General features: G+C 39.6%; 1 protein-coding gene across 1 annotated transcript; it reads left to right on the forward strand.

Moving 5' to 3' along the window:
• Nucleotides 1-7395: 7395 nt before the first annotated feature.
• LOC107787780 (uncharacterized) lies at nucleotides 7396-23436 on the forward strand. Its single transcript, XM_075220396.1, has 2 exons — nucleotides 7396-7690; nucleotides 22454-23436. Exons 1-2 carry the CDS (start codon nucleotides 7396-7398, stop codon nucleotides 23257-23259), a joined length of 1101 nt encoding a protein of 366 aa, XP_075076497.1. The 3' UTR covers nucleotides 23260-23436.
• The last annotated feature ends 1006 nt before the right edge of the window (nucleotides 23437-24442 follow it).

Consider the following 24442-nt stretch of genomic DNA (forward strand, 5'->3'; position numbering starts at 1 on the left):
TAGCAATTTTCTCATTAGCATAATTTAGTTCTAATTAGTAGTTGATAATATTAGTTTGTTAAAGAAAAGTCAAAAGATGTTTGGAAGTGACATTTGGAACAATTACACAACTCTAGTCTAGACAGATACTCAACTCCCTTCCTAGCTCCCCGAGGAATTCGATTACGACCCTCATATTGGGTAAAAGCTATTGCGACCCTCTCTTACTATTTTGTAGTAGTGCGGAGTTGGCAGCGATCACTTTTTTGGCGCTGTTGCCGGGGAGCTAACGGTTTTGGCTATCTATGTAGTTAGTTTTGTGTATTGTTCTTCTTTCCTTCTTTGTTACTTACTTGTTTGTGTCATTACTCAGGTACCAACATGGCTTTAAACAACGCTAATGACACTCTTGGAAACGTGATAGTGGGGGAGGAGGTAGATGATCTTGAGCAAGATGAGGTGCCTCTTGCACCTCAAGGTCAACGGAGAGGCCGGAATGCCAATGCTAACCCAAATGACAATATTCCAGACCCTCCCCCGGTTCCTCCAAGAGTGGCTCCCCGAGTATTATCGAACCAGGGCTACGCAAGTGCTATTGTCCCACCCCGAATCTGGGCGGGCAACTTTCAGATAACCAATGTGATGTTGACCTTACTTGAGCAACGTGGGTACTTCATGGGCGCTGCAAATCAAAATGCCTACAAACATCTCAAGGGGTTCGTAGATACATGCTGGGGGAGCAAACAGACGAATGTGTCCGAGGATGCGTTGAGATTGAGACTTTTCCCGTTCTCACTTCGGGGAAAGGCATTGGATTGGCTCGAGAGACTCCCCAACCATTCCATCACAACTTGGTATCAGTTGGCGGATAAGTTTATTGCCAAATTCTTCTCGCCTAGTCATAGGTGGCACTTCGAGATGAAATATTGGCCTTCAAGCAATAGCCAACGGAACCGTTGCATGAGATTTGGGAGTGGTATAGGACGATGGTGAAGGAATGCCCAAATAATGATATGACCGAGGCCATGATCCAACAAACCTTCTACCGGGGCATAAATACTACAAATCAATACATTGTTAACCAATTGGCCGGGGGCAATTTTATGAAGCTTTCTTATGAGGAGGCATGTGATGTAATTGATGAAATGGCGGACATTTCTTCAGCATGGCAGAGTAGAGCAAATGTGCCTCAAGGTGACCCTACGGTTATCCATTTGCACAAGGAATTACATGATCACGGGCAAACGATAGCTGAGTTTACTACTACGATGAATCAATTGGCTAAGGCACAATTGCAACAAGTTCAGAATCCTCACCAAGTGAATGCCATGGAGGGTGTTAGTATGCTTGTCAACAAGAGAAGGCAAAGAAGGCAACAAAATCAAGGAAATTCTGAGCAATTTGTTGATGAATATGATGGGTGTCAAAATGATGGTTATGATGACCAAAGTGAAGAGGTACAATATGTCAACAACTATCAAGGCAATAGAGGCAACTCTTCAAACCAACAATGGCGACCCCAAGGAAATTGGGACAATCAACAACAAAGTGGTGGCAATTGGAACAACAACAACCAAAACAATAATTGGGGTAATAAAAACAACAACCAAGGCAATTAGAATGGAAATAACAACAATCGGAGGCAACAACAACAATCAAGGCGGGTGGAACAACAATGGAAACCAAGGCAACCGGGGGCAAGGCTTTCAAAGGCCCCCAATGTACCAACAACCGAATAACCACCCCTTTCCCTTCTCAAGGTCCTAGTTCTTCTGGTAATGATATGAGCATAATTGAAATGATGTTCGAGCAGATGATGAAGAGGAATGCAGATTCGGATGCATAGTTAGCTTCTCACAACACCTCTATCCGAAACTTGGAGGTGCAATTAGGCCAAATCTCTCAGTCATTGAATACTTGCCCGAAAAGGCTCTACCAAGTGATACGGTAGTGAACCCAAAGGATGGGAACAATCATGTTATGATGGTCACAACAAGAAGTGGGAGAGGCGGTGATGAAACCAAGTCGTGCATGATGTTGTTGAGTTGCAAGATGACGAAGTCCCTTTGGTAATTAAGGATGTGGTTGATGAAAATTTGAACAATGAAGTGAGGATTGATATTCAAGAAGTCGAGATGGAAACCCAAAATGATGTTAACCCGTCTAGGGAACACATAATTGACATGCCGGAGCCGGTTGTGTCAAAAGCCAAGGCTCCTTTGCCACGGGCACCTCCACCTTATCCTCAAAGGCTCGCGAAGCAAAAGAATGATAATCAGTTAAAAAAGTTCATTGACATGATGAAGAGCTTATCTATTAATGCGCCTTTGGTGGAGGCACTTGAACAAATGTCGGGTTATGCAAAATTCATGAAAGACTTTGTTACAAAGAAGCATTCTATGGATTGTGAAACTATAAAGATGACTCACCAAGTTAGTGCTATAGTGCATTCAATGGCCCCGAAGCTTGAAGATCCTGGTGCTTTCACCATTCCTTGCACCATTGGGAGTGCGGATTTTGCCAAGACTCTATGTGACTTGGGAGCTAGTATCAATTTAATGCCCTACTCGGTTTTCAAAACTTTGGGTATCAGACAACCTATGCCAACTTCAATGAGACTTCAAATGGCGGATCGATCGAAGAAGCGACCTTTGGGCATTATTGATGATGTGCTTGTCCAGGTGGACAAATTCATAATGCCGGCTGACTTTGTCATTTTGGATTGTGAAGTGGACTACGAGGTTCCTATTATCTTGGGAAGACCTTTCCTTGCAACGGGTAAAGCATTGGTTGATGTTGAAGCGGGTGAGCTCACTTTCCGAGTGGGTGATGAAAAGGTCGTCTTCCATGTTTGCAAATCCATGAAGCAACCCAATAGCACAGAGGTGTGCTTATTTGTAGATCTTGTCACAGTTGTGATTGTGGATGATACTAGTGCTATGATCAACGTGGAGGATCCTCTTGAAGCAGTGCTCTTAAACATGGATGTCAATGATGATGCTAGTAGAGTGGAGTGCGTGAATGCCCTACATGGGATGGGCTCTTATTCTTATGAGCCGAGGAAATTATCTTTGGATCTTGAAAATCGGAAAACTCCACCAACAAAGCCATCAATTGAGGAGCCACCGGTGTTAGAGTTGAAACCACTTCCTCCGCTCCTCAGGTATGAATTCCTTGGCTCAAATTCTACTTTACCAGTTATTCTTTCTTCTGGCCTTACTAACATGTAGGTTGAAGCCACTTTGGTGGTTCTTCAAAAGTGGAAAAGGGCAATTGGATGGACTCTAGCCGACATTCGGGGAATAAGCCCCGCATTTTTCATGCACAAAATTATCTTGGAGGAGGATGCAAAGCCTTCTTTGGAGCATCAAAGAAGATTGAACGAGGCTATACAAGAAGTTGTGAAGAAAGAGGTGATCAAATGGTTGGATACTAGGGTTGTGTACTCCATTTCTGATAGCTCGTGGACTTCTCCGGTGAAATGTATGCCGAAGAAGGGTGGTATGACTGTGGTGACCAATGACAACAATGAACTTATTCCTACTCGGACGGTCACCGGGTGGAGAGTATGTATGGATTACCGGAAGCTAAACAAGGTGACCCAAAAAGATCATTTCCCATTGCCATTCCTCGACCAAATGCTAAATCGTTTTGCGGGGCGTGCTTTTTATTACTTTTTGGATGGTTACTCTGGGTACAATCAAATTTTAATTGCCCCGGAGGATCAAGAGAAGACAACTTTTACCTGTGGCACATTTGCTTTCTCTCGAATGCCGTTCGGATTGTGTAATGCTCCGGCGACCTTCCAACGATGCATGATGGCTATTTTCACCAACATGGTGGACGTTATCTTGGAGGTTTTCATGGATGATTTCAGTGTGGTTGGGGATTCCTTTGATGAGTGTTTGGGAAATTTGGATAGAGTGTTGGCCCGGTGTGAAGACACTAACCTTGTACTCAATTGGGAAAAGTGTCATTTCATGGTTGAAGAGGGTATAGTGTTGGGTCACTAAATCTCAAAGCGAGGAATTGAAGTGGATAAAGCAAAGATAGAAGTGATTTCAAAACTTCCTCTCCCTACTTCTGTCAAAGGGGTGAGGAGTTTCCTTGGGCACGCGGGTTTTTATCGGAGATTTATAAAGGATTTTTCAAAAGTGGTACACCCTTTGTGCAAGTTGCTAGAAAAAAGATGCAAAGTTTGTGTTCGACGAGTGTTGTATGAAAGCATTCGATCTTCTCAAGCTCAAGTTGACCTCTACCCCTATCATTACCGCACCAAATTGGAGCTTGCCTTTCGAGGTCATGTGTGATGCTAGTGACGTTGCGGTTGTGACTGTTTTGGGCCAAAGGATCAACAAGATATTTCATCTAGTGTACTACGCAAGCAAGACCATGAATGAAACTCAAAGGAACTATACAGTCACCGAGAAAGAGTTGTTGGCTATAGTATTTGCTATAGAAAAGTTTGGACCTTATCTTATGGGGGCCAAAGTTATAGTGCACATCGATCATGCCGCCCTTAGGTATTTGATGACAAAGAAAGACTCCAAGGCTAGATAGACGAGATGGGTGATACTAATTCAAGAGTTTGATCTAGAAATTGTGGACTGGAAAGGTAGTGAGAATCAAGTGGCGGACCACTTGTCCCATTTGGAGGAGGAGTGAAGGCCTTGAGATGGCCTTGAGATAAATGATTCATTTCCCGACGAACAACTCCTTGCGGTGTCAATGAATGATATGCCATGGTTTGCCGATGTTGGCAATTACCTTGTGACTGGAATAATCTCGTATAAGCTCTCTTCTAACCAAAGGAAGAAGCTCAAGCGGGATAGCTTGGATTTTTATTGGGATGAGCCATACTTGTTCAAGATTTGCACGGATGGTGTGATTCGTAGATGTGTCCCGGAGGAAGAACAATTGAGTATCTTAGAGGCTTGCCATTCTTCACCCTATGGTGGCCATCATGGTGGGGTGAGGACCGCCTCGAAAGTCCTTAGTTGTGGATTCTATTGGCCCACCTTGTTCAAAGATGCGGGTGATTTTGTGAAGAGGTGTGACGATTGCCAAAGAGCGGGCGGAATTTCAAAAAGGGATGAGATGCCTCTCAATACCATTCTTGAAGTGGATATCTTTGATGTTTGGGACATCGATTTCATGGGTCCATTTGTTAGCTCTTATGGGAATACTTACATTCTCGTGGCAGTTAACTATGTCTCAAAATGGGTTGAAGCCGTGACTTTGCCTAACAATGAAGCCCGGAGTGTTGTTGCATTTCTTAAAAAGAGCATTTTTACAAGGTTTGGCACTCCTCGTGCGATTATTAGTGATGGGGGGTCTCACTTTTGCAATAAAGCTTTCGACACATTGCTTTCCAAGTATGGTGTCAATCATAAGGTTTCGGCCCCTTATCATCCTCAAGCTAGTGGTCAAGTGGAAGTCTCCAATAGAGAAATCAAAAGTATCTTGTCAAAGACGGTCAATGCAAATAGGACCGATTGGTCGAAGAAGTTGGATGGCGCTCTATGGGCTTATCGGACGGCTTACAAAACTCCAATTGGGATGTCTCCGTATCGGTTGGTGTTTGGGAAAGCATTCCATCTTCCGATTGAGTTAGAGAACAAGGCCATGTAGGCTTTGAGAAAGTTGAATCTTAAATGGGATGTTGCAGCTAATCTTCGTGTTGAACAACTCAATGAACTCGATGAATTTAGATTCTATGCCTACTCCAGTTCGTCCTTGTATAAGGACAAGATGAAGTACCTTCATGACAAATATGCTCGTGGAAAGGAGTTCAATGTAGGTGATTTGGTTCTCTTATTCAACTCCTGCTTACGTCTGTTTCCGGGAAAATTCAAATCCAAATGGAGTGGACCGTTTGAAGTTGTGTTTGTAACCCCTTTTGGTGCTCTTGATTTGAAAAACAAAAATGGTGAAGTCTTCAGAGTTAATGGGCATCGGGTCAAGCATAACTTGGAAAGTTTGATGACAGCCATGTGGTGGTGTTCCTTCATCTCAAGAGATGTGGTGGTAACATACATCGTGCCACGACGTTAAATCAGGCACTTCTTGGGAGGCAACCCATGTCTTTTTCTTCTTGTTTTCTTTGATTTTCTTTGTAGTGTAGGATTGATTTTTGTGCTAATTGGTTGTGAGATGTGCAGGGATTGTATTGATGTAGTGCAAAACATGATGGAAAAATTGAACAAGTCTCTGAAGTTTCCAGTGCGGCCGCACTACACTTTGTGCGGTCCGCACTGGTGTGACCAATGTGAGGACTCTCTGAAGTCTGCCACCGCGGCCGCATTGCATTTTGTGCGGACCACAGTGGACCTCTGCGGCCGCGGTCTGTTTTGTGCGAACCGTAGAGGTTGCTTTCTCAAACATCTTCTAAACAAACCGAGAACGGACCGCGGTCCATTTTGTGCAGCTGCGCTGGTAGGTTAGTATGGGTCCCAGTGGTTGTTCTATAAATAGACCTCAGGGACCCCTATTTACACTTTTCGCAAATTTTACACTCAGAAGAGACTAATCACTGTTCATCCTTCTTCCTTGCTCATAATTACTTGTTTGCTTTGTATTGATTCTTTCCTAGTCAATATCTGGTAACATTTCACCCAACTCTTCTTAGTTTAATTGTTTAATTTCATTTTTAGTTTCATTTCTATTAGCTGGTAGTTTTTCTCCTCCCGTATTTCTTCAGTTTTTAGGTTAGTTAGTTTAAATGTTAATTTTTGGGTGCTTGATGAGTGTAATGAATTGGGTGATTGAGTAGGGACTTTAATTAGGTGAAATTTGAACGAATAAATCAAAAATTAGGAACCCTAACTCAGTACCATATCTGGGCACCCTTTGCAGACCGCGGTCAATTTTGTGCAGTCCGCGGTGCCTTAGTGCGGTCCGCAGTACCACTTTGCGTGGACCGCGGTGATGAACTTGTGCAAGGTGACCTTAAGCCCAGTGCGGCCGCACTGCATTTTGTGTGGTCCGCACTGGCCCACCGCGGCACCATTTTGTGCGGTCCGCGGTGGTCAGATTCAGAGGGTGGGTATTCTGAACCCCACCCCTATGCGGACCGCGATTGCTTTTGTGCGGTCCGCGATGGCACCAGTGCGGCCGCACTCATTTTTGTGCGGTTCGCACTGGACTGTTCTGCAACTATTTGTTTCTATTCTGCAATTCTTATTGCACTAATGTCTCACTGTCTCTGCTGATACTAACAACGTTAGATGCTGTGTTTGTAGATAAATGGTTAAACAATGAGGTAAAGGCTCAAAACAACCCAGCCGATGGGATTCCTCCTAGGGAGGGAAGCAAAGGTTGGTAAACCTCACTCCCCAGGCTAGAAAAAACATAAAGAACACGAGGAAAGCAATCAAGGCAGCTGACAGAGCCTGTGATCTATCGGGGAGTAAGTACATGTCTTCCCAAGACATCTCCTCCGACTCAGTTCCAACTCATTTCGTCTCCAACTTCGGATTGACTGATGATTCTTCTCCAAAATCACCTATTTCCCAAGCTCTAGAGCATATACCTTCTGAGTCATCTGAGGGCTCAGCAGCCGGCAGGGGCGAGTACTCCACCTCCCCCATAGCTTCATTATCCGGGGAGAGTGCAGGCGGAGGTGATGAGGGAGATGAGGAGGTACCTGAGGGGGGGAGCCTCAGGTTGGGAGGATTGCCCATACTAGGAAACCCGAAGTCTGGGAGGATAGGTTTGTAAGCCAAGTATCATACCACAAATTCAGGGAGTGGTGGCCGGTACAAAAACTGATTTTGGAGAGGAGTTTCGTAGATAGAGATCTTCTACCCCTAAACCCCAATGTGCATAGACAGCTTTGAACAAGAGTGGGGTGGGAGCACTTTATAGATGACTGCGTGGAGGCAAATGAACACTTGGTCAAAGAGTTTTACTATAATGTAACCCACATCGTCAAGGGTTCCAAAGTGACCAAGGTTCGAAACAAAAAGGTGTTGTTCGATGGGAAGTCGCTAAATGAGTATTTGGGTTTAATGAAGAGGATGAGACCCTGAATATGGCAAAGCTGGAAATGAGCAAGGAGTCCGTCCATGGTTAGCTCAGTACCTGAGAATCCCAAGTATCGTTCCGGAGTGGTTGACTGTTGGGGTAAAGATACTACGGAGGACTCTTAACTTTGAGGCGAGGGGTTGGGAGACGTTTGTAAGTAGCCGATTAGACCCCACTTCCCATGATCAGACTCTACCTCTCCATCGGGCTGTCCTAGTGGCTTCCATCATGGCAGGGTACCACATCAATGTGGGGAATGTGATGTCCCGCATCATCTCTCTTGTGGGTACTAAGACTGACAGGAACTACCCTTTCCCCAACATCCTGACCATGTACTTCAGAGATTTGAAGGTAGAAAAGAGGTGGTTTGACATCAAGGTAAAGGCTACAGCCCCATTCTTATGGTATAGTCTAAGGGGACCAGACAACCCCAAGTACAAGAGCTACAAGGCACCCGCTTCTGCCCCAACTGGCCAGTCTTAAGAGCCAGTTGTGGTAGAGGCCCCCATTGAGCCTGCCTCCACCTCTACTGAGATGCCTCCCGGACCCTCCACTTCAGATATTCCTCCAAGCCCTTCCACATCAGTGGGCTTAGAGATTCCATCTACTCGATCCCATCCTATTACTGCCCACCGGCTGAACCAGATGCTTCAGAGTTTAAACAATTGGATGTATACTGCATCATCCAAGTTGTCTACCTTGACCTCCACCATTGCAGCTCAGTCGGCCCCTCAGCCAGCACAGGTCCCACAGTCTATAGATGATGCCTTGAAGAAGATAATTGAAAACTAGGAGAAGATCCTCAGTACCCAGGCTAATTTGGCAAAGGCAATGGATTCACATGGCAAGGCTCTGAAGGAGCTTGCCAAGGAGCACAAGAAGTTGCGCAAGACACGGGCTTCCAAGGAGTCCGTGAAAGAGCTGAGGGAGGATGTGGATAGACTGAAGGCAGGCCAGCTGCCTTTAGACTTATTGTTTGAGGACCCAGTTCCAACAGCAGTGTCAGCAGCAGAGCCACAACAGGAGCAGTCACAGCGACCTCCGAAGAGGAGGAGGATGATCCTGAGAGCAGATGATGTCATCATCTAGTTGGCGGACCCACAAGGGGCTTCCTCTAGTCAGCCATAGGATGTATCTAATACACAGCCTGTCCAGGTCCAGGCCCAGGTCCCAGCAACTGAGCAGCAGGATACCGGGAACTAGTCTGAGGTTTTCGAGCATATAGAGGACCCAGGGACTGCCCATGATCCGATGCAGACGGACACGACTTAGGGAGTCTTCATATCCTTCCTCTAATTTATTTTTGGTGCTTATTTGATTTAGTTGGCATTGGGGACAATGCCAGCTTTTATTTGAGGGGGTGCGCCTTTTATCTTTGGATGACTGTATATATACTGATTTAGTTTATACTTTCTTGATTTTCATTTGGTCTGTATATAATCTTACACTTAGTTATTTTTATCGCACTTTTTATCTTTCATTTGGTCTGTATATAAAGTTACATCATTATATATATTCATTCTCCGTTGAATATTCAAATCCCCAATTGTATATATTCTTTCTATTTTCGCAAATTTTTTCGTTTTTAGCTTCTTATTTATGTTCGTAGTTTTTTTTGTTTCGTTTTTGGCGCTTTCAATAAACCTTTGGTTTTCTTAATGCCACGGTTCTTTCCAGAGGTGGAGTATTGTGTGAACCGGGTGACTCTTCCTGATATGGATGGCGTGACAACCTTCTTAAGGGTTTGAGTCCATTTTTGTTTTTGTTTTTGGTAGTTGTAGTTAAGGGTACCTCAAGCAAAGCTTCACTTGGGCCTAGCACATTTGCCTTTGATCCCATGGTCAAAGACAAAAATGTTGTGTTTAGGATGGTGAAAGTCGTGACTTTGAGACTCTTCCGCTGACCAACAATCATCAAGTGGTCTTTCGGGACCATTGTACGCTCAAATCATGTCTAAGGTTGTTGTGGGCCCCCGACTCTATGTCTTTAGAAATCCTTTAGCTTGTGTGGTGAGAAATCGAATTGCGAGTCCAAGTCCCGAGTCATTGATCTAGAACTTGCCCTGAATGTTTGTTGAGTCGAAATCATAGGTGAAATTTGACTTGAGAAGTGATTATAGGCTCTCCTTGATCCAAATGATAGTCGAACAATTCCATAGCCTACCAATGATATGATCCCTAGTAAACTCTTTTGAGCCTTAAACCTTTTTCTTTCAGAAACCATGATACAAGCCTATACCCATTCTAAAAGATACCCTCTCTTGGCACCCGATCTTTCCTTGAGCACATGACAAAAGTATAAGTTTGGGGGGAGAGAAGGGGAAGGGAACAAAGTGGCAAAATGTACAAAAGTGAAGAAAAGGAAAGGCAATGAAAAAGAAAACTCAATGTGAAAAAGAATAAAAAGGGATTCAAGATAAGCAAAAGAAAGAAAGGTGTGGAAAGTTGAAAAAGGAAAAACGTTTTGAATTGCATAAGAAAGAGCGACACTATGTCTCTCTAACCCCTTAGAAAGAAGTGAGAAGACTCAACGAGTCAAGAAAACTATGCCAAATCAATCAAAAGAAGTGATTAAGGGAAGATGGAACCCACTTGAACAAAACATTTCTTACCCTGAACCAAAAGCCTTCACAATGACTCAACAAAAGCCCTATATGATCTTGAGTTGAATGAAGCTTACATTAGTGGATACTTACATAAGGGGCAAGCATATGGTAATTAAAGTCGGACTTGAGACCTTTTCTTGAGAGAGAGGAGTGAATTCCTATTAACCTCGGTTTGTGTGCCAATACTCTAAAAAGTGAAGTTTGCTTAGGGAGAGTTGAGGATGTGTGAGTTTGGATTCCACAATGACCAAAGTAATTGAGAGAGCTCTTTGATGTAATGAGTCAATTCTTGATGCTCTTGTATCGCACTTTATCCATGGTTTTTCAAAGGTTAAATGTTGTTAATGATCCATTTTTATTGAGGAAAATTGTTACTCCCAATTGATACTAGCTGAGGCTGCTTTAGGATAGCTGAAAATGCTTGGATTTTCCCTTAAGGGATGGGTCTTATTTTGTTTGCTTGAGGACAAGCAATAGCTTAAGTTTGGGGGAGTTGATAACGAGGGATTTTGACGTGTTTCATGCTCTTTCTTGCTTACGCTTTGATTATAAATTCTTACAAAATAGTCCCAAAAGGCTCATAAGTTGTGCTTAATTGCAGGTTTGATCGATAAAGTGACGAAATGTCAAAAATCGACTCAAAAGGAGTGAAACCTCCTCAAGTACCAAAGACAAGGCAAACTAAGGACAAATAGGCCTAGTGCAACCGCACTACACTTTGTGCGGTCCGCACTAGGGGATTCAGAGAACTGGCAAATAAAGCTTTAAGGCAGTGCGACCGCAATCGATCTTGCGTGGCCCGCACTGAAGGCTCCACGACCGCACTACCATTTTGTGCGGCCCGCGGAGGAGAAGATCATAGAGATGTCCAGTGCCAACTTCAAACCCACGCGGTCTGCGATCATGTTTGTGTGGACCGCGCTAGTTGCCTCCGCGGCTGCGGTCCATTCTGCGCCGTTCGCAGAGAGCCAAGGCTTCAAGTCCAAGAGCCTAGTGCGGCCTCGGTCCATTTTGTGCGGTCCGCACTGACCCCGCAGGGGCATTTTTGTCCAATTTTTCCAGCTTAGTATAAATATAACATTTTTTCATTTTTAGGGTATCAGTTATTTCCAGAACAAAGCTGCGCTAGTGAGAAGCTATTGTGTAGCCATTTTTGCCATCTTAACTTAGATTTAACAATAGATTCTCTGTATTTACATTAGTTTTTAATTAATATGTCTTGTTCTTTATCTATTTCTCTATTTTCTTCTTCAAACATGAGTAGCTAAACCCATTAACTAGGGTTGTGGCTCAACCCTAGTGTGGGTAATTGATGGGTGTTGCCATCTAGGGTTAGATTGACTATGGGTGTTTGCTATTTGAGTCAATTTTATGGTTTAATCTATGAATTGGTGGTTGAAAACACTGGTTTGTGCTAAGTTGACTTGGCTCTTCTTGAGAAAGAGAGCCTAAGTCTCCAAAATTGACCCAGCAAGGAATTGGGATAGACTTAAGAGAATTGATAGTCCCAATTAAAGGGTTAAACCTCGAAAGAGTAATTACCCGACTTGAACCCTAGTTGTTTGAGCTAATTTGCCTACCCATTTGGTCTCGAGAGGGTCAATTGGGCAAAATCAGTCTCTCTACCGAGAGGTGTGAGAGTGGGTAAAATTGTGCAACGGTTATAGCATATTTCCCCAATCATGTCAATCGAACCTTAGAAGCATTTACCCGTCAATTAGCCACTTAGGTGAAAGTCACTACCCTAGTGCCTTTCTACCCATTAGATACAACCCTAGCAATTTTCTCATTAGCATAATTTAGTTCTAATTAGTAGTTGATAATATTAGTTTGTTAAAGAAAAGTCAAAAGATGTTTGGAAGTGACATTTGGAACAATTACACAACTCTAGTCTAGACAGATACTCAACTCCCTTCCTAGCTCCCCGAGGAATTCAATCCCGACCCTCATATCGGGTAAAAGATATTGCGACCCTCTCTTCCTACTTTGTAGTAGTGCGGAGTTGGCAGAGATCAAAATCCCTCGGGACACTACTAGTCAAAAGTGAGTCATGAAGCCGATGCAAAGGATCGACACGAACAAGCTCAACTTCAAAGGTCATAAGAATGGTAAAAGAGAAGATTGGACTAGTTTGATTGATTAGGCTAGTGATTTCAAAATGCATGATCATTAAGGCTAGTAATTGAAAGAAAAAGAAAAAAAAGAAAAAAAAAAGAAAAAACACTCTTCCTTCTGTCCTTCCGACAGGGGAATTTCTTGTTAATACTTGTTTCTTTGCATCATTGTGTCTTTCACTCTGAGTCAGTCCTTGTCAAAACAAGAAAGAAAAGATTTCAAAATCTACTACCAACTTTTCAATTGCATAAAGTAAATTTGGCCATCACACTCAGTTGTTACTTTCAACTTGCCTTGAGGATTCATGCAAAGGCTCCCCCAAAAGACTCTTGTCAGCCAACTTAGCGCAAACAAAGATAACTTGTGATTCTCTCTGACAAATAAATTGCTCAAAAGTAGGAAGTCATTCAAGATATCATAAAGGTCACCTAAGCAAAGATCTCCAGTTGGGATAAGGCTGATTGAGCCGCAAATACAAATGGTATTGTGTGTGAAACAATCAGAGTTGGTGCAAAATTAAAGTCTCTTGAGACCGACTCAAGCTGATCGAACAAAAGCCAAGCTGCTCAAGACTCAAGGCCACAAACCGACCACCACTTTCAAAATTGACAAAGTTTTCTTTGTTTGAAATAGGAACAAGGCAGTGCAAGGAAAGTGGTTCAAAAAAAGAAGAAAAAGAGAAAGAGAAAAAGAAGAGAAGAGGAGTCGACAAAGGGAAGTTTCTCAACTCTTTGCCTTTATTTCTCTTGCTAGTGTGCATAAAATTTTGCCATTGCTCTTCACATTTTTCCTCTTAGGATAAAAAGTCCTAGTCTGATGGATTTTTCTTCCAATCAAAATCTTAGTTTGATGAATTTTTCAACTAAGAAAGAAAACCTAGTCTGATGAATCTTTCTCCTAAGATAACAAAAAAAAGAGGACCTAATATGATGAACTTTCTCCTAGTATCAAAATCTTAGTCTGATGAATTTTTTTCCTAAGATAGAAAAACTAGTCTGATGAATTTTCTCCTAGGATCGAAATCTTAGTCTGGTAAACTTTCTCCTAGGATAGAAATCTTAGTCTGATGAATCTTTCTCCTAAGATACAAAAAAAAAAGACCTAGTCTGATGAACTTTCTCCTAGGATCAAAATCTTAGTCTGATGAATCTTTCTCCTAAGATAGAAAACCTAGTCTGATGAATTTTCTCCTAGGATAGAAATCTTAGTATGATGAATTTTTCTCCTAAGATAAGAGCCCTAGTCTGATGAATTTTCTCCTAGGACAAGAAATCTTAGTCTAATGAATCTTTCTCCTAAGATAATAAGAAAACCTTGTCTGATGAACTTTTCTCCTAGGATCAAAATCTTAGTCTGATGAATCTTTCTCCTAAAATAATAAATTAGAAAACCTAGTCTAATGAATTTACTCCAAGGATACAAAGTCTTAATCTGATGAACTTTCTCCTAGGATAGATGTCTTAGTCTGATAAATATTTCTCCTAAGATATAAAAACCTAGTCTGATGAATTTTCTCCTAGAATAATTTAAAAAAAGGGAAGTTTGCATTTGAAAAAAAAGGGTCAATTTTTAGTTTTCTTAAGTTATCAATCTTTAGTTTTCTTGATATCAGGGGTCCCGCCTGAAGAATAGGGTCAGTTTTTACTTTAGTCAAACTTAGTTTATAGTTTTCCGCAAGCTCAATCTTAAATCTATGAGACGCACTTCCTGTCATTCAGGTCAGTTTTAGCAGACGCATTTGCAAGTCGAAATTTTCTTGATTTTACTCACAAGAGACGCACATCCTAGTCGAGTCTTCAATTTTACTCTTATCATTGTATCCTTTATCAATAGCATAGGTGATTTATAGTTCTACTAATAACTCACAAATCTTCCTAATGCAAACTGGGGCAGAAAAGTTTTATCTGTCTTGCTGTAGTATCAGGCGCCACCTGGAGAATGAGGGTATTTATTTCAAGAGTTTCAAGTTTTAAGACGGTAGCAGGTGCTCACCTAGAGAACAAGGGAACTCATTTCAGAGTCAATTGAAGTTTCAAGTCAATAGCAGGCACCTACTTGGAGAATGAGGAAATTCATTTCAAGTTCCAGTCAGAGACATCATGATCCCTCCTGAAGAATAGGGGCAACCTCCAGTCCTATTGTCAATTCAAGTTAGAAGTAGCAGAAGCTCGCCTCAAGAATGTGGGTCGACAAGGGTCCAAGATAACCAAAAGAAGGAGTCTCAATCCAGAGTAAAAAAAAAAAGAAAAAAAAAAGAAGTGAACTCAAAGTGCAGAAGCGGAGAAAAGATGTGGACTGCTCAAGACATAATTGAAATCACAAGTTCAGCATGTCCTGTCTTGATGTGAAAAAGCTGAAAAAGGAATGAACCAGTACCTGCAACTAACGAGCATCCAGATTCAGATCAGAGTCCGCATGAAGAACCAACCAAGAATCAAGATCAAGTTTCGGAAGACTCATAGATAGGAATCTTGTAACTCGTAGCTGATATACTTAGTCTTTTTAATTTTGATTTTGATGTAATAACAGGACCACAGACCGGAGCCTCGACGGAACCTTACTCGACTCTCGAACTCATCATTCTACTAAAGCTCCTTGAACTACACGCAACCTGATTCTCTTATAACCTGGGATATGTAGGTTGTCCAAAACTAGGACTCGGTTGCGCCTTTTTCTTTTATTTTCTTCCTCTTTTGAATAACGATATGGTCAAAAATTAGTCACATGACTCACTTTATATTTACCCGAAAACTCTTCGTGTTTCCGAGCAAATAGGGGCAGCTGTGAACATCTAATTTTTGACCATACTTAGAATTTTTTAACACTTTTAGTATGTAAATAATTTTAAGTTTAATCTACATATTTTAAATTTTATTTCATTTTTAGTAGGTTTTATTTAAGAAAATTAACAATAAAAAAAATATATGTTCTTGATTTTAAAATATTTAACTAGTATTTTTATTTTACACTCTTAAAAGAAAAAAAAAATATTAATTAAAGCAAGAGCCAATGAATCATTTCCATGTGGTAAGATTCTTACTTATCTTTTGTAAGAAACTCACATGCTCTCCCTCAAAACTCACGTATACATACACACTCTTTTTTCTTGGCCACCAATTTATTCCTATACTCTACACCTATATATATCTTTCATCACACACAATTAAAGGACATACACCAAAAAAAAAAGAGACGGATCACCTTTTTTTGGAAAAAGGACCTTTTCCTATCTTCTTCTCAATAAAGAAGGCCGAATCGAGCTCTGATCTATGATTCTAAACTAAAAAAACGGAAAAAAAGAGAGAGACAGGGGATAGACAGAGAGAGCACGAGAGATAGAGAGTGACGAGGGAGGGGCTAGCTCCTTCTTCTTCTTGAAGCGGCAGCTAACAAATGGGGTCATCTTCTTCAATGAGGTGTTGGCTAGTGAAAAATACAGCTCTCTTCTTTCCTCCAAACACTAAAACACAAAGTTTCAACACCATGTGAATCCTCCATAGCTTATCACCTCCATACATGAAAGAAACTCCCTAGCTTCACCATTGAACCATCACTTTTAGTTAGCAATAACCAGCCAGCTCTCGCCCTTTCCATGGTTGCTGCTGCCGGAGGTGATGACTGGCGACGGCCATAACTGTTGTTGCAGCATCTTGCTGTTGTTTCTGTCCTTTCTTCCCCCTCTGCTGGCCACTGTTATTCGCCGGAACTGTTTGGTTTTAATTGGAAACCTTCAGATCTGAGAGTCGAGGTCGACATTTGAGTTTCGAGGTTGCCAACGAGTTCTCCGTTCCCGGTCCATATTTACTCGAGATTTCTCGCCAAGTTTCCATCTTCGTACTCCCATATATAAAAAGAGTCACTGAACTCCTATGCAGTTGAGGTTGCTATATTTTCTTGTAAACAAGTTGGAAATCTTTATATATTGAAAGGTTTCAAAATTTCAGGTCAGTACATTTCTTGGAATTGATATTATTTTTTTTGTTAATACAGAAACTAGTGTTCTTTTGAGTGTTCATACCTGGTTATATTCCTTCTAGGTATCCTATTTCTTGCTAATTTTCCATGTCAAATTGTCAATCATACTCACGTTGAGTTTTCGTGTGTGTGTGCACGAGAGTGAGAAGCTTTGAGAGGTGTATTTGTCTTAAATGAAAAGAAGAAAATAGATTTGGTGTATAACAGTAGCAAAAACTGAAAAGTTTTTGATGGAAATAAACTAGAATAATAAATAAATAATTAAATAAATATAAGAGGGGAAAGGATTACCAAGATGGAATGTATTAACTCCTGTTTTACTATCCAGGACAAGTACGTTGCTTTTTTGTTCCCGATGAACCTTACCTTTGACTATTAGGAGCTCTATTTTCATACATCTCGATGGACGAATATGAAAAGTTGCGCACTTTTGAAGAGAAATGATAGAACATTATCTTCTAATTTTGCTTTAGCCACATGTTTTTGTCGGTATCTCATGCTAACCTTTTTTTTGTCAAAGTTTGATACGATCTTTTGTTATCCAGAGGTGCACATTCATTTTCTCTTTATTTTCAAAATAAATCGAGGTATGCGTTCGTGCAACTTCGGCCAAATATTTTTAATATTAACAAAATGTGATTAATTGTGTACATGTACGCGTGACATAATTCTAACGCGCCGAACAAAATAAGTACACGTACGCGTGACTCGTTTTAAGATAATTCCGTATTACTAATAATCAAGCATTTAAAATAATTTAGAAGGGTAAATGCACATAGGTTCTAATACGTAATTAAAACGATTTAATTAAGCCAGGTATGATTAAAGCGGCCATGCTAAAACCACAGAACCCGGAAATGTCTAACACCTTCTCCCGAGCTAACAAAATTTCTTACCCGATCTTCTGTGTTCACAGACCATAAATAGAGTCAATTTTCTCGATTTGGGATATAAAATAAATCGGTGACTTGGGACACCATAAACTATCCCAAGTGGTGACTCTAAATTTAAAACAAATAATCACATTTCGATTTTGTCACGTTAATTGGAAAAATTTCTTATACCATTTTCGGGTAAAAAGGAGGTGTGACAGCTCTGGCGACTCCGCTGGGGAATAGAACTCAAAATCTCTGGTTCAGGGTTCAAGAATTCGAGTTTGTTATTGTGATTTTTACTTGGCTTTATTTATTGTTGATATTACTGTATTTTTGTGGCCTAACGTGCTAATTGCCGCTTATTTACTGCTTTAATATTATTTGAACGGTATCAAACTGTCTTCTTATGTCTCCCTTCTGAGTCTTCTAAAAATGGTGCACACGTTCGCGTGGCCCGCTTTTCTGTAAAGGTCGTACCAAATAGAACGAGGATGGATCAGCCACTAGGCCAGGTAGACTTTCGTGTTCCCGGTATGTCGCTCACACCTCGACTCAAGTTGTCCGCTTGGGTAAGCCAGGTCTAGAACACAACCCCAGGTTTAAACCTAGAATACCATAAACTCATGCCGGATCCCTAGTAGGAACGTTTGTTTGCATCACGTGCATTTGACTTTGGGGACTCAACACAAGGGTTAGGTCTGTCTTGGATAGGTGTACCCGAAATGAAAGACCATCCTAATGCATCTTACGTGTTATTTGTATATTTATTTGCTTCGGCTTGTATGCAGACCGGCTAAGGAAAGAAAAATAACAGAAAATCTGAGAGTGAGGTTAGGATAGAGAATTCACCCGGTTATGAAAATCTCGGTATCTGAAAATGCCTCGAAACTCTGCCAAATTTTTTGAAAAAAAATGAAAAGAAAATGTATTTCAAAAAATAAAAGTGAGTCAATATTATATTTTTTTCAATTATGTTAAAACTGGCTGAGCTACGCGGGTCTGATTCTCACCGAATGTGAGATACGTAGGCAAAACTCATCGGTTCCGACCCACAATTTAAAAATAAATCCAAATATATTTTTCATTACTTGCTTCTTTAGAAAGTCTTTCTTTTAGACCCCAATTTTCAAAAAATACAAAAATATTTTCTTTTAATTTCTTCTCAAAATCCAAAAATATTTTCATTCTTCTTTCAAAAATTGAAAAGAAAATTTAAGATTTAAAAATATTTTGTTTCTCTTTAGAAGCATTTCTTTCATAAATTCAAAATAAAGTTCCAAAAATCCAAAAATATTTCCTTTCTTCTTTAGAAGTTTTTCTTTCGAAATTCCAAAAAAAGGACAAAAAAAAGTCGAAATTCAAAAAAAATATTTTCTTTCTTCTTTAGAAGTCATTCTTTTCAAAATTTAAAAAACAAACAAACAAACAAATCGCAATCCAAAAATATTTTGTTTCTTCTTTTTAAGTTTTTCTTTCGAAAAAGTCCAAAACCCCAAAAAAAAGTTAGTTTTTTTACTTTATTCCTAATCTTCCTTTATTTACTTTATTCCTAATTTTTCCGAACTACGCAAAGATCTGATTCATGCGGCGTCATGATACGTAGGTGTCTTGAAGAGTCGTCATCTAACGGATTATGGTGTGTTAGGGAACCTTGAGCAATTAACTCATGGACTAGTTTGTATTACCAGAGATTTAGGTTAAGGGCTCGAAATAACCTTGAGGGAAAGGTGTTAGGCACCCCTCGCGGTCCACAACGGTGTGTCCCAGCCGAACTTAAACTATGTGAATTAGTTATTTTAACAAATAGACAGTTGTAACACGTACTTGCAAGTAAAGGTATGTTTTGACATTCTAAGCACATGTATGATTCAAGTAATGAAACAAGGGAAAAGGCTTAAACAAGTTGCACATATATAAAGACAAGTAAATTTATTTAAACAACAGGAGTTGGGAAAAGGGGTCCTAGGTTGTTTAGCCTACAGGATCATACCCACACAATGCCCGGTAATCACTCCTCAATGAGGGGCTATACGTGACATTAGTGCATAGTCATCATATCCTTACTACCCAGTTCCATCCCCTTGGTCATAGCCTAAAGCGTTCTAGCAACCTTGAAAGATATCCTATGCGTGCACTACCCGTCCCTTCCTTGTGACACTGGAGGTATTTAGGACCTCTAATTTAGGTAGTTCTAGACCATCCTAAGGTACTTAAAGGAGAAAAATCTAGGCGTCAATCAAAATAGTTAGGACTGCATTAAGGAGAACAATTAAAAGCTCATATTTACCTCCACAAACATAACAAGTAAGTGCACGTCTCAAACAATAGTTTCAAGTATTTAGGAGAACACCTTAGAACATGATATCTAGGTGAGCGGAGATTATACAATATTGAATTAGGACCAAAGTGTCAAAGACCTATTCAGCTTGCCTACTGATTTTAGACCTGTTTGAATGTGAGCATTAACAGATAACAGAACATAGTTTTACAGTTACAGGATTTTAAGCTCTCTATAGGCTTGCCTAGACATATAATAGTGATATCCTATGAACGTGGTATCTATTATTGATTAGGAATGCAGTAAAACAGTAAACAATTTTAAACGGATAATTTGGATCCTATAGGCATGTTCTCTAGTAATATTAATTAATGCGGCGTTGAAAACTTATTAAAGGAGCGGACAGATTAATTAACTAAATCGATTCAGAATAAACATGAATTAAACTGATTTTCTAACCAAACTGGTTTTAAGTCCTATAGGCATTATTTCTAATCAAACATAATGTGAAGCAAGCAGAATTCATTTGACCAAAGTGAAACCCCTATAGGCATGATTTCTATTAAAGCTGATTTTAATCCTATAGGCATGATTTCTAAGGAAACGAATTTGAATGCATGTTGTAATGGAAACTGAACTTCAATACTTTACACCCTATAGGCATGACATCTAATTATAAAGTTGATTTGGATCCTATAGGCATGACTTCTAATTGTATGAAAGTAAAGAATGCAGAATTTATTTAAACCAAAGTAGATCCTATACCTATATTATCTAACAAACGCATTTGAATCAACATGGACTCTATAAGCATGGTATCTACCCAACTTTACCCACATCATATAACTACCCTCCCTTTTTACTAGTCACCCCACTGTTTGTTTACAATTAATTATTACAGACCAAAAATTACATAAATTACATAAGTACAAATACATTAATCTATAGGGAGCCTGAAGTAGGCCCAAAGTAGTTTCCAAAGCTTTCATTAGTCTCAAATTCCCAAAGTTCCATGGTCAATTTCATGTCTAGGTGTGTTAGAGTTCCCTAAGAACCTCAAGGATCCCGAGCAGTGCTCACACCTAGACCTTTCTCAAATAATAACTGATTTATGTGCAGTATGGAAGTGTCAGCCCTGATATGCCAGAGTTCAGAGAGATCTCAAGGGTCTCTAAGTAGTACACATTCCAGAGGGGCGAGACTTAATAATCTAGAAGTAAGTGAAAGTGCATAAGGGTTTGTAAGAGTTTAATGGACATTATAAATAAAGGTCTTAGGATTGAAAAAGAATTTATGAAAACCAATACTAATTTAGTGATAAAAACAGTTTGAGGAAAGTGTAAGAAATAATTTGCAATCAGAACACAAATCATAGAACAAACAAGCTTTAGGAAATACTTTGGCAAACAACTTTCACACAAGGGAAGGGGGATTGGGAACATAAAGAGTACACCTTGAGGGGGCACATAAACAACAGGATACATAGATTTTTGAGGGGGTTTTGTAGAACTAGTAGGTTAGGTAGAAGCAGGTCATGCAGCAAAGGACCACAACAAAGATAGGTTGAGGACAACACAACTAGGGCCACTCTAGGGAGATTAACTAACTTAGCAGATCAGGCAAGGACTTAAATGGGCATGTTGGTCAAGTATTAACAAGTGAAGGCATGCTAATTACGTAGAAACAGAGTTTAGGCATGCGAGATAAAAAGTAGTCAGTCAAACAAGCTTAGTTTCATATGTAGACATGTTAAACAAGATGACAAACAAGCAAGTAAAGTGGAAACATGCTAATTACAGATTTAAATAGGCAGTATTAGACATGCTGGGTAAGCAGTAAACAAAAGCAAGAATGGACTCAAGCCACATGAACTAAGGCAGTAAATAAACACATTGGTTTGGATTCTTAAAATTAATTAGAAGCATACCTAGTTAAAGAAATAAAACACAAGATGTGAGAGAGGTATTGGGCAATTGCCAGCCTTGCTTGCAGCCAGCTAGAATAACAGAGATCACAAGTAGCAGAGAGAGCCTTTTTAGAGTATAAAAATGGTAGTTTCTGAACTATTGTTTGTGTCCAGAAGTTAAAATAAGATGGAGTTTATATAGTAATAAACTCTAAAGTACTCTTCGAGAGATTTTAAGATTTTAATATCAATATTCTCGTCAAATTATTTTTTTTCTTAATATCACACGTTTCTTACGAAGTTTGGGTTTGATTTTCGTTTCAAATGCAATTTCCTTGGCAGAAATCACACTAGTTGCAAATATTTTTATCTCTTAAGCTTTTAAGACCACAAGTTTTAAATTTTTTTTTCCTTATACTTTGTGGAGAGTCAAACAACCTCATGTAAATTGAAACATATGGAGTATATAATATATTTGGTGTAACAAAAAATGGGGCCCCACAAATGTGGGCCTAAAGCAGTTGCTTTACATGCTTTAGGGATAGGGCCACCCCTGCTCTTTGTTTCACTTTATGAGAGTGTTTGGCTAAGCTTATAAGCTGGTCAAACTGGCTTATAAGCACTTTTTGGCTTATCTACGCGTTTGGTAAAATTAAAAGTTCTTATAAGTTAAGTGCTTATAAGCCAAAAATAAGTCAAAAGTCATAAGTTGGTCTCCCCCAACTTATCAATTTCAGCTCATAAACACTTTAAGTATGACCAAAATATTTACTATTTTATCCCTAAAATACTTCTTTTTAAAACAAAACTCTTCGTATACCCAGTTCTTCAGGTGCATATTATTAATTTCAGCACTTTTATCCAAACACATAACTGCTTATTTTTTAAATCAGTTTCAGTACTTAAAAGTGTTTTTCAACACCTAATATTTATCAGCTACTCTAAATCAGCTAAGCCAAACGGGCTCTATGTTCCGCCGTCACCGGAACACTCCGTTACCGGTGTTTCCTCCAAAGACCTCACCATTTCATCAAACCTCAAAGCCAGAATTTATCACCCAAAGCTCTCAATTACCACTGCTATTAATCAGAAGCTCCCAATCTTAGTGTATTATCACGGCGGCGGCTTTTGTGTTGGGTCCACTTTCTCTTTCCTCTCCCAGCGTTACCTTAACCTCTTAGTTTCTGAAGCTAACATTATTACCGTGTCTGCAGAGTACAGTCTTGCTCCAGAGCATCCTTTGCATGTAATTTACGATGATTCCTGGACAGCTCTTCAATGGGTCACTGCTCATGTTCTTGAAAACCCAGGACTTAAAAAAGAACCATGGTTAATTGACCACGCAGATTTCAGGAAAATCTTCGTCGGCGGCGACAGTGCCGGCGGCAACATAGCTCATAACGTGATTCTTAGAGCTGGTGTAGAGGGGTTAAATGGTGGTGTTAAGATCTTGGGTGGGATTCTTTCTTTTCCTTATTTTCAAAGAAAACAGGGGAGATAGTTTGTTAAGTAAGATTTGGGTGTTTGTAAATCCATCTGCTGAGGCCTGAGAATGGAATTGACGATCCAAAAATCTTAGAAATAGTGTATATCCTGATAGCACTAATTAGTACATGTATTTTAGTCCACGGTAGGACAGCTACGGCTTATATCATACCAAAAACATGTTGCATAAATAAATTTGAAGGTTCATTATTAAAGCCTTTGCTTTAGGCCCCAAAATTTTTTATTTAGACAATATTGAAATTGGTAGAAAAAGTAGTGTAAAACAGAAGAAAAAAAAACAACAAAGAATGTCTACTTTTTAACATAAGAAATATTTTACAACTTTGAATTAAACTACTCGAATCTTCATATTAACAAATTAAATTTCTTACAATAAGATCCAAGGTAATGTATAGCAAACATATAGCTAACATCTTATTAATTTGAATTAAACCTTGATAATATAAATAATAATATTACTAAGTGAAATTAAAAATCATCATAAATAAGTTGTAAGTCCAACGTGTAGTCTATCTGCTGAAAAATTTCTGAACAAGCTGCGGAGAAAGTTTGTTTACCATGTAACCCTATAGAGAAACTGTAGGGGTAGAAGGCCACTCAAATCTGAGTAGCATGCCATTCCTCACTCCTGAAAGGATATAAAGTTGATCAAAAAGCACGAGCCTCACATCTTGAGGAATATATCTTTCAACATAGCCTATAAACTCCCGACGACAACAACTTGTGAGGCCATATCAGAAATAAATGATAAGACTTTGCATGCTTATATGTACAATGATAAAGATATTACAGCTGGTTGTAATATCATATCTCTTTTCTTGACATCATATACCTACGTTGTTGTTGAAATTTTTATCTCACTCTGTTAGTTTACAGTGAGAGCTCTTATTTTTAAGGAATGCTTTCTCTGTTAAAAAAAAGTTATAATTTGTGGGATATCTTGTGTTATTTTCAGGTAATTATATATTTTTATCGATTTTTGAAATTACATTGTTAAATTATACTAACTATATTTAGATATCGTCTTGATTAACCCGGTTCATATACCACATTTTCCCCCCTCCTTGAATTGATTATTAGATTGAATTTAATTTAAAAAATATTTGAAATGCGATAAGATAAAGGAAGTTAATTGAGAAGATGTCACATGAAACTTGGAATAATCAGTATAAGGTATT

Source organism: Nicotiana tabacum, chromosome 8, assembly GCF_000715075.1.
Source record: "Nicotiana tabacum cultivar K326 chromosome 8, ASM71507v2, whole genome shotgun sequence".
Lineage (NCBI taxonomy): Eukaryota > Viridiplantae > Streptophyta > Magnoliopsida > Solanales > Solanaceae > Nicotiana > Nicotiana tabacum.

Excerpts from the sequence above, each read along its gene's own strand:
- LOC107787780 (XM_075220396.1), top strand. The coding sequence starts at position 7,396 with ATGTCTTCCCAAGACATCTCCTCCGACTCAGTTCCAACTCATTTCGTC. Across the intron at positions 7,691-22,453 it reads CCCGAAGTCTGGGAGGATAG|TCAAAAGTCATAAGTTGGTC; the intron begins GTTTGTAAGCCA and ends GCCAAAAATAAG.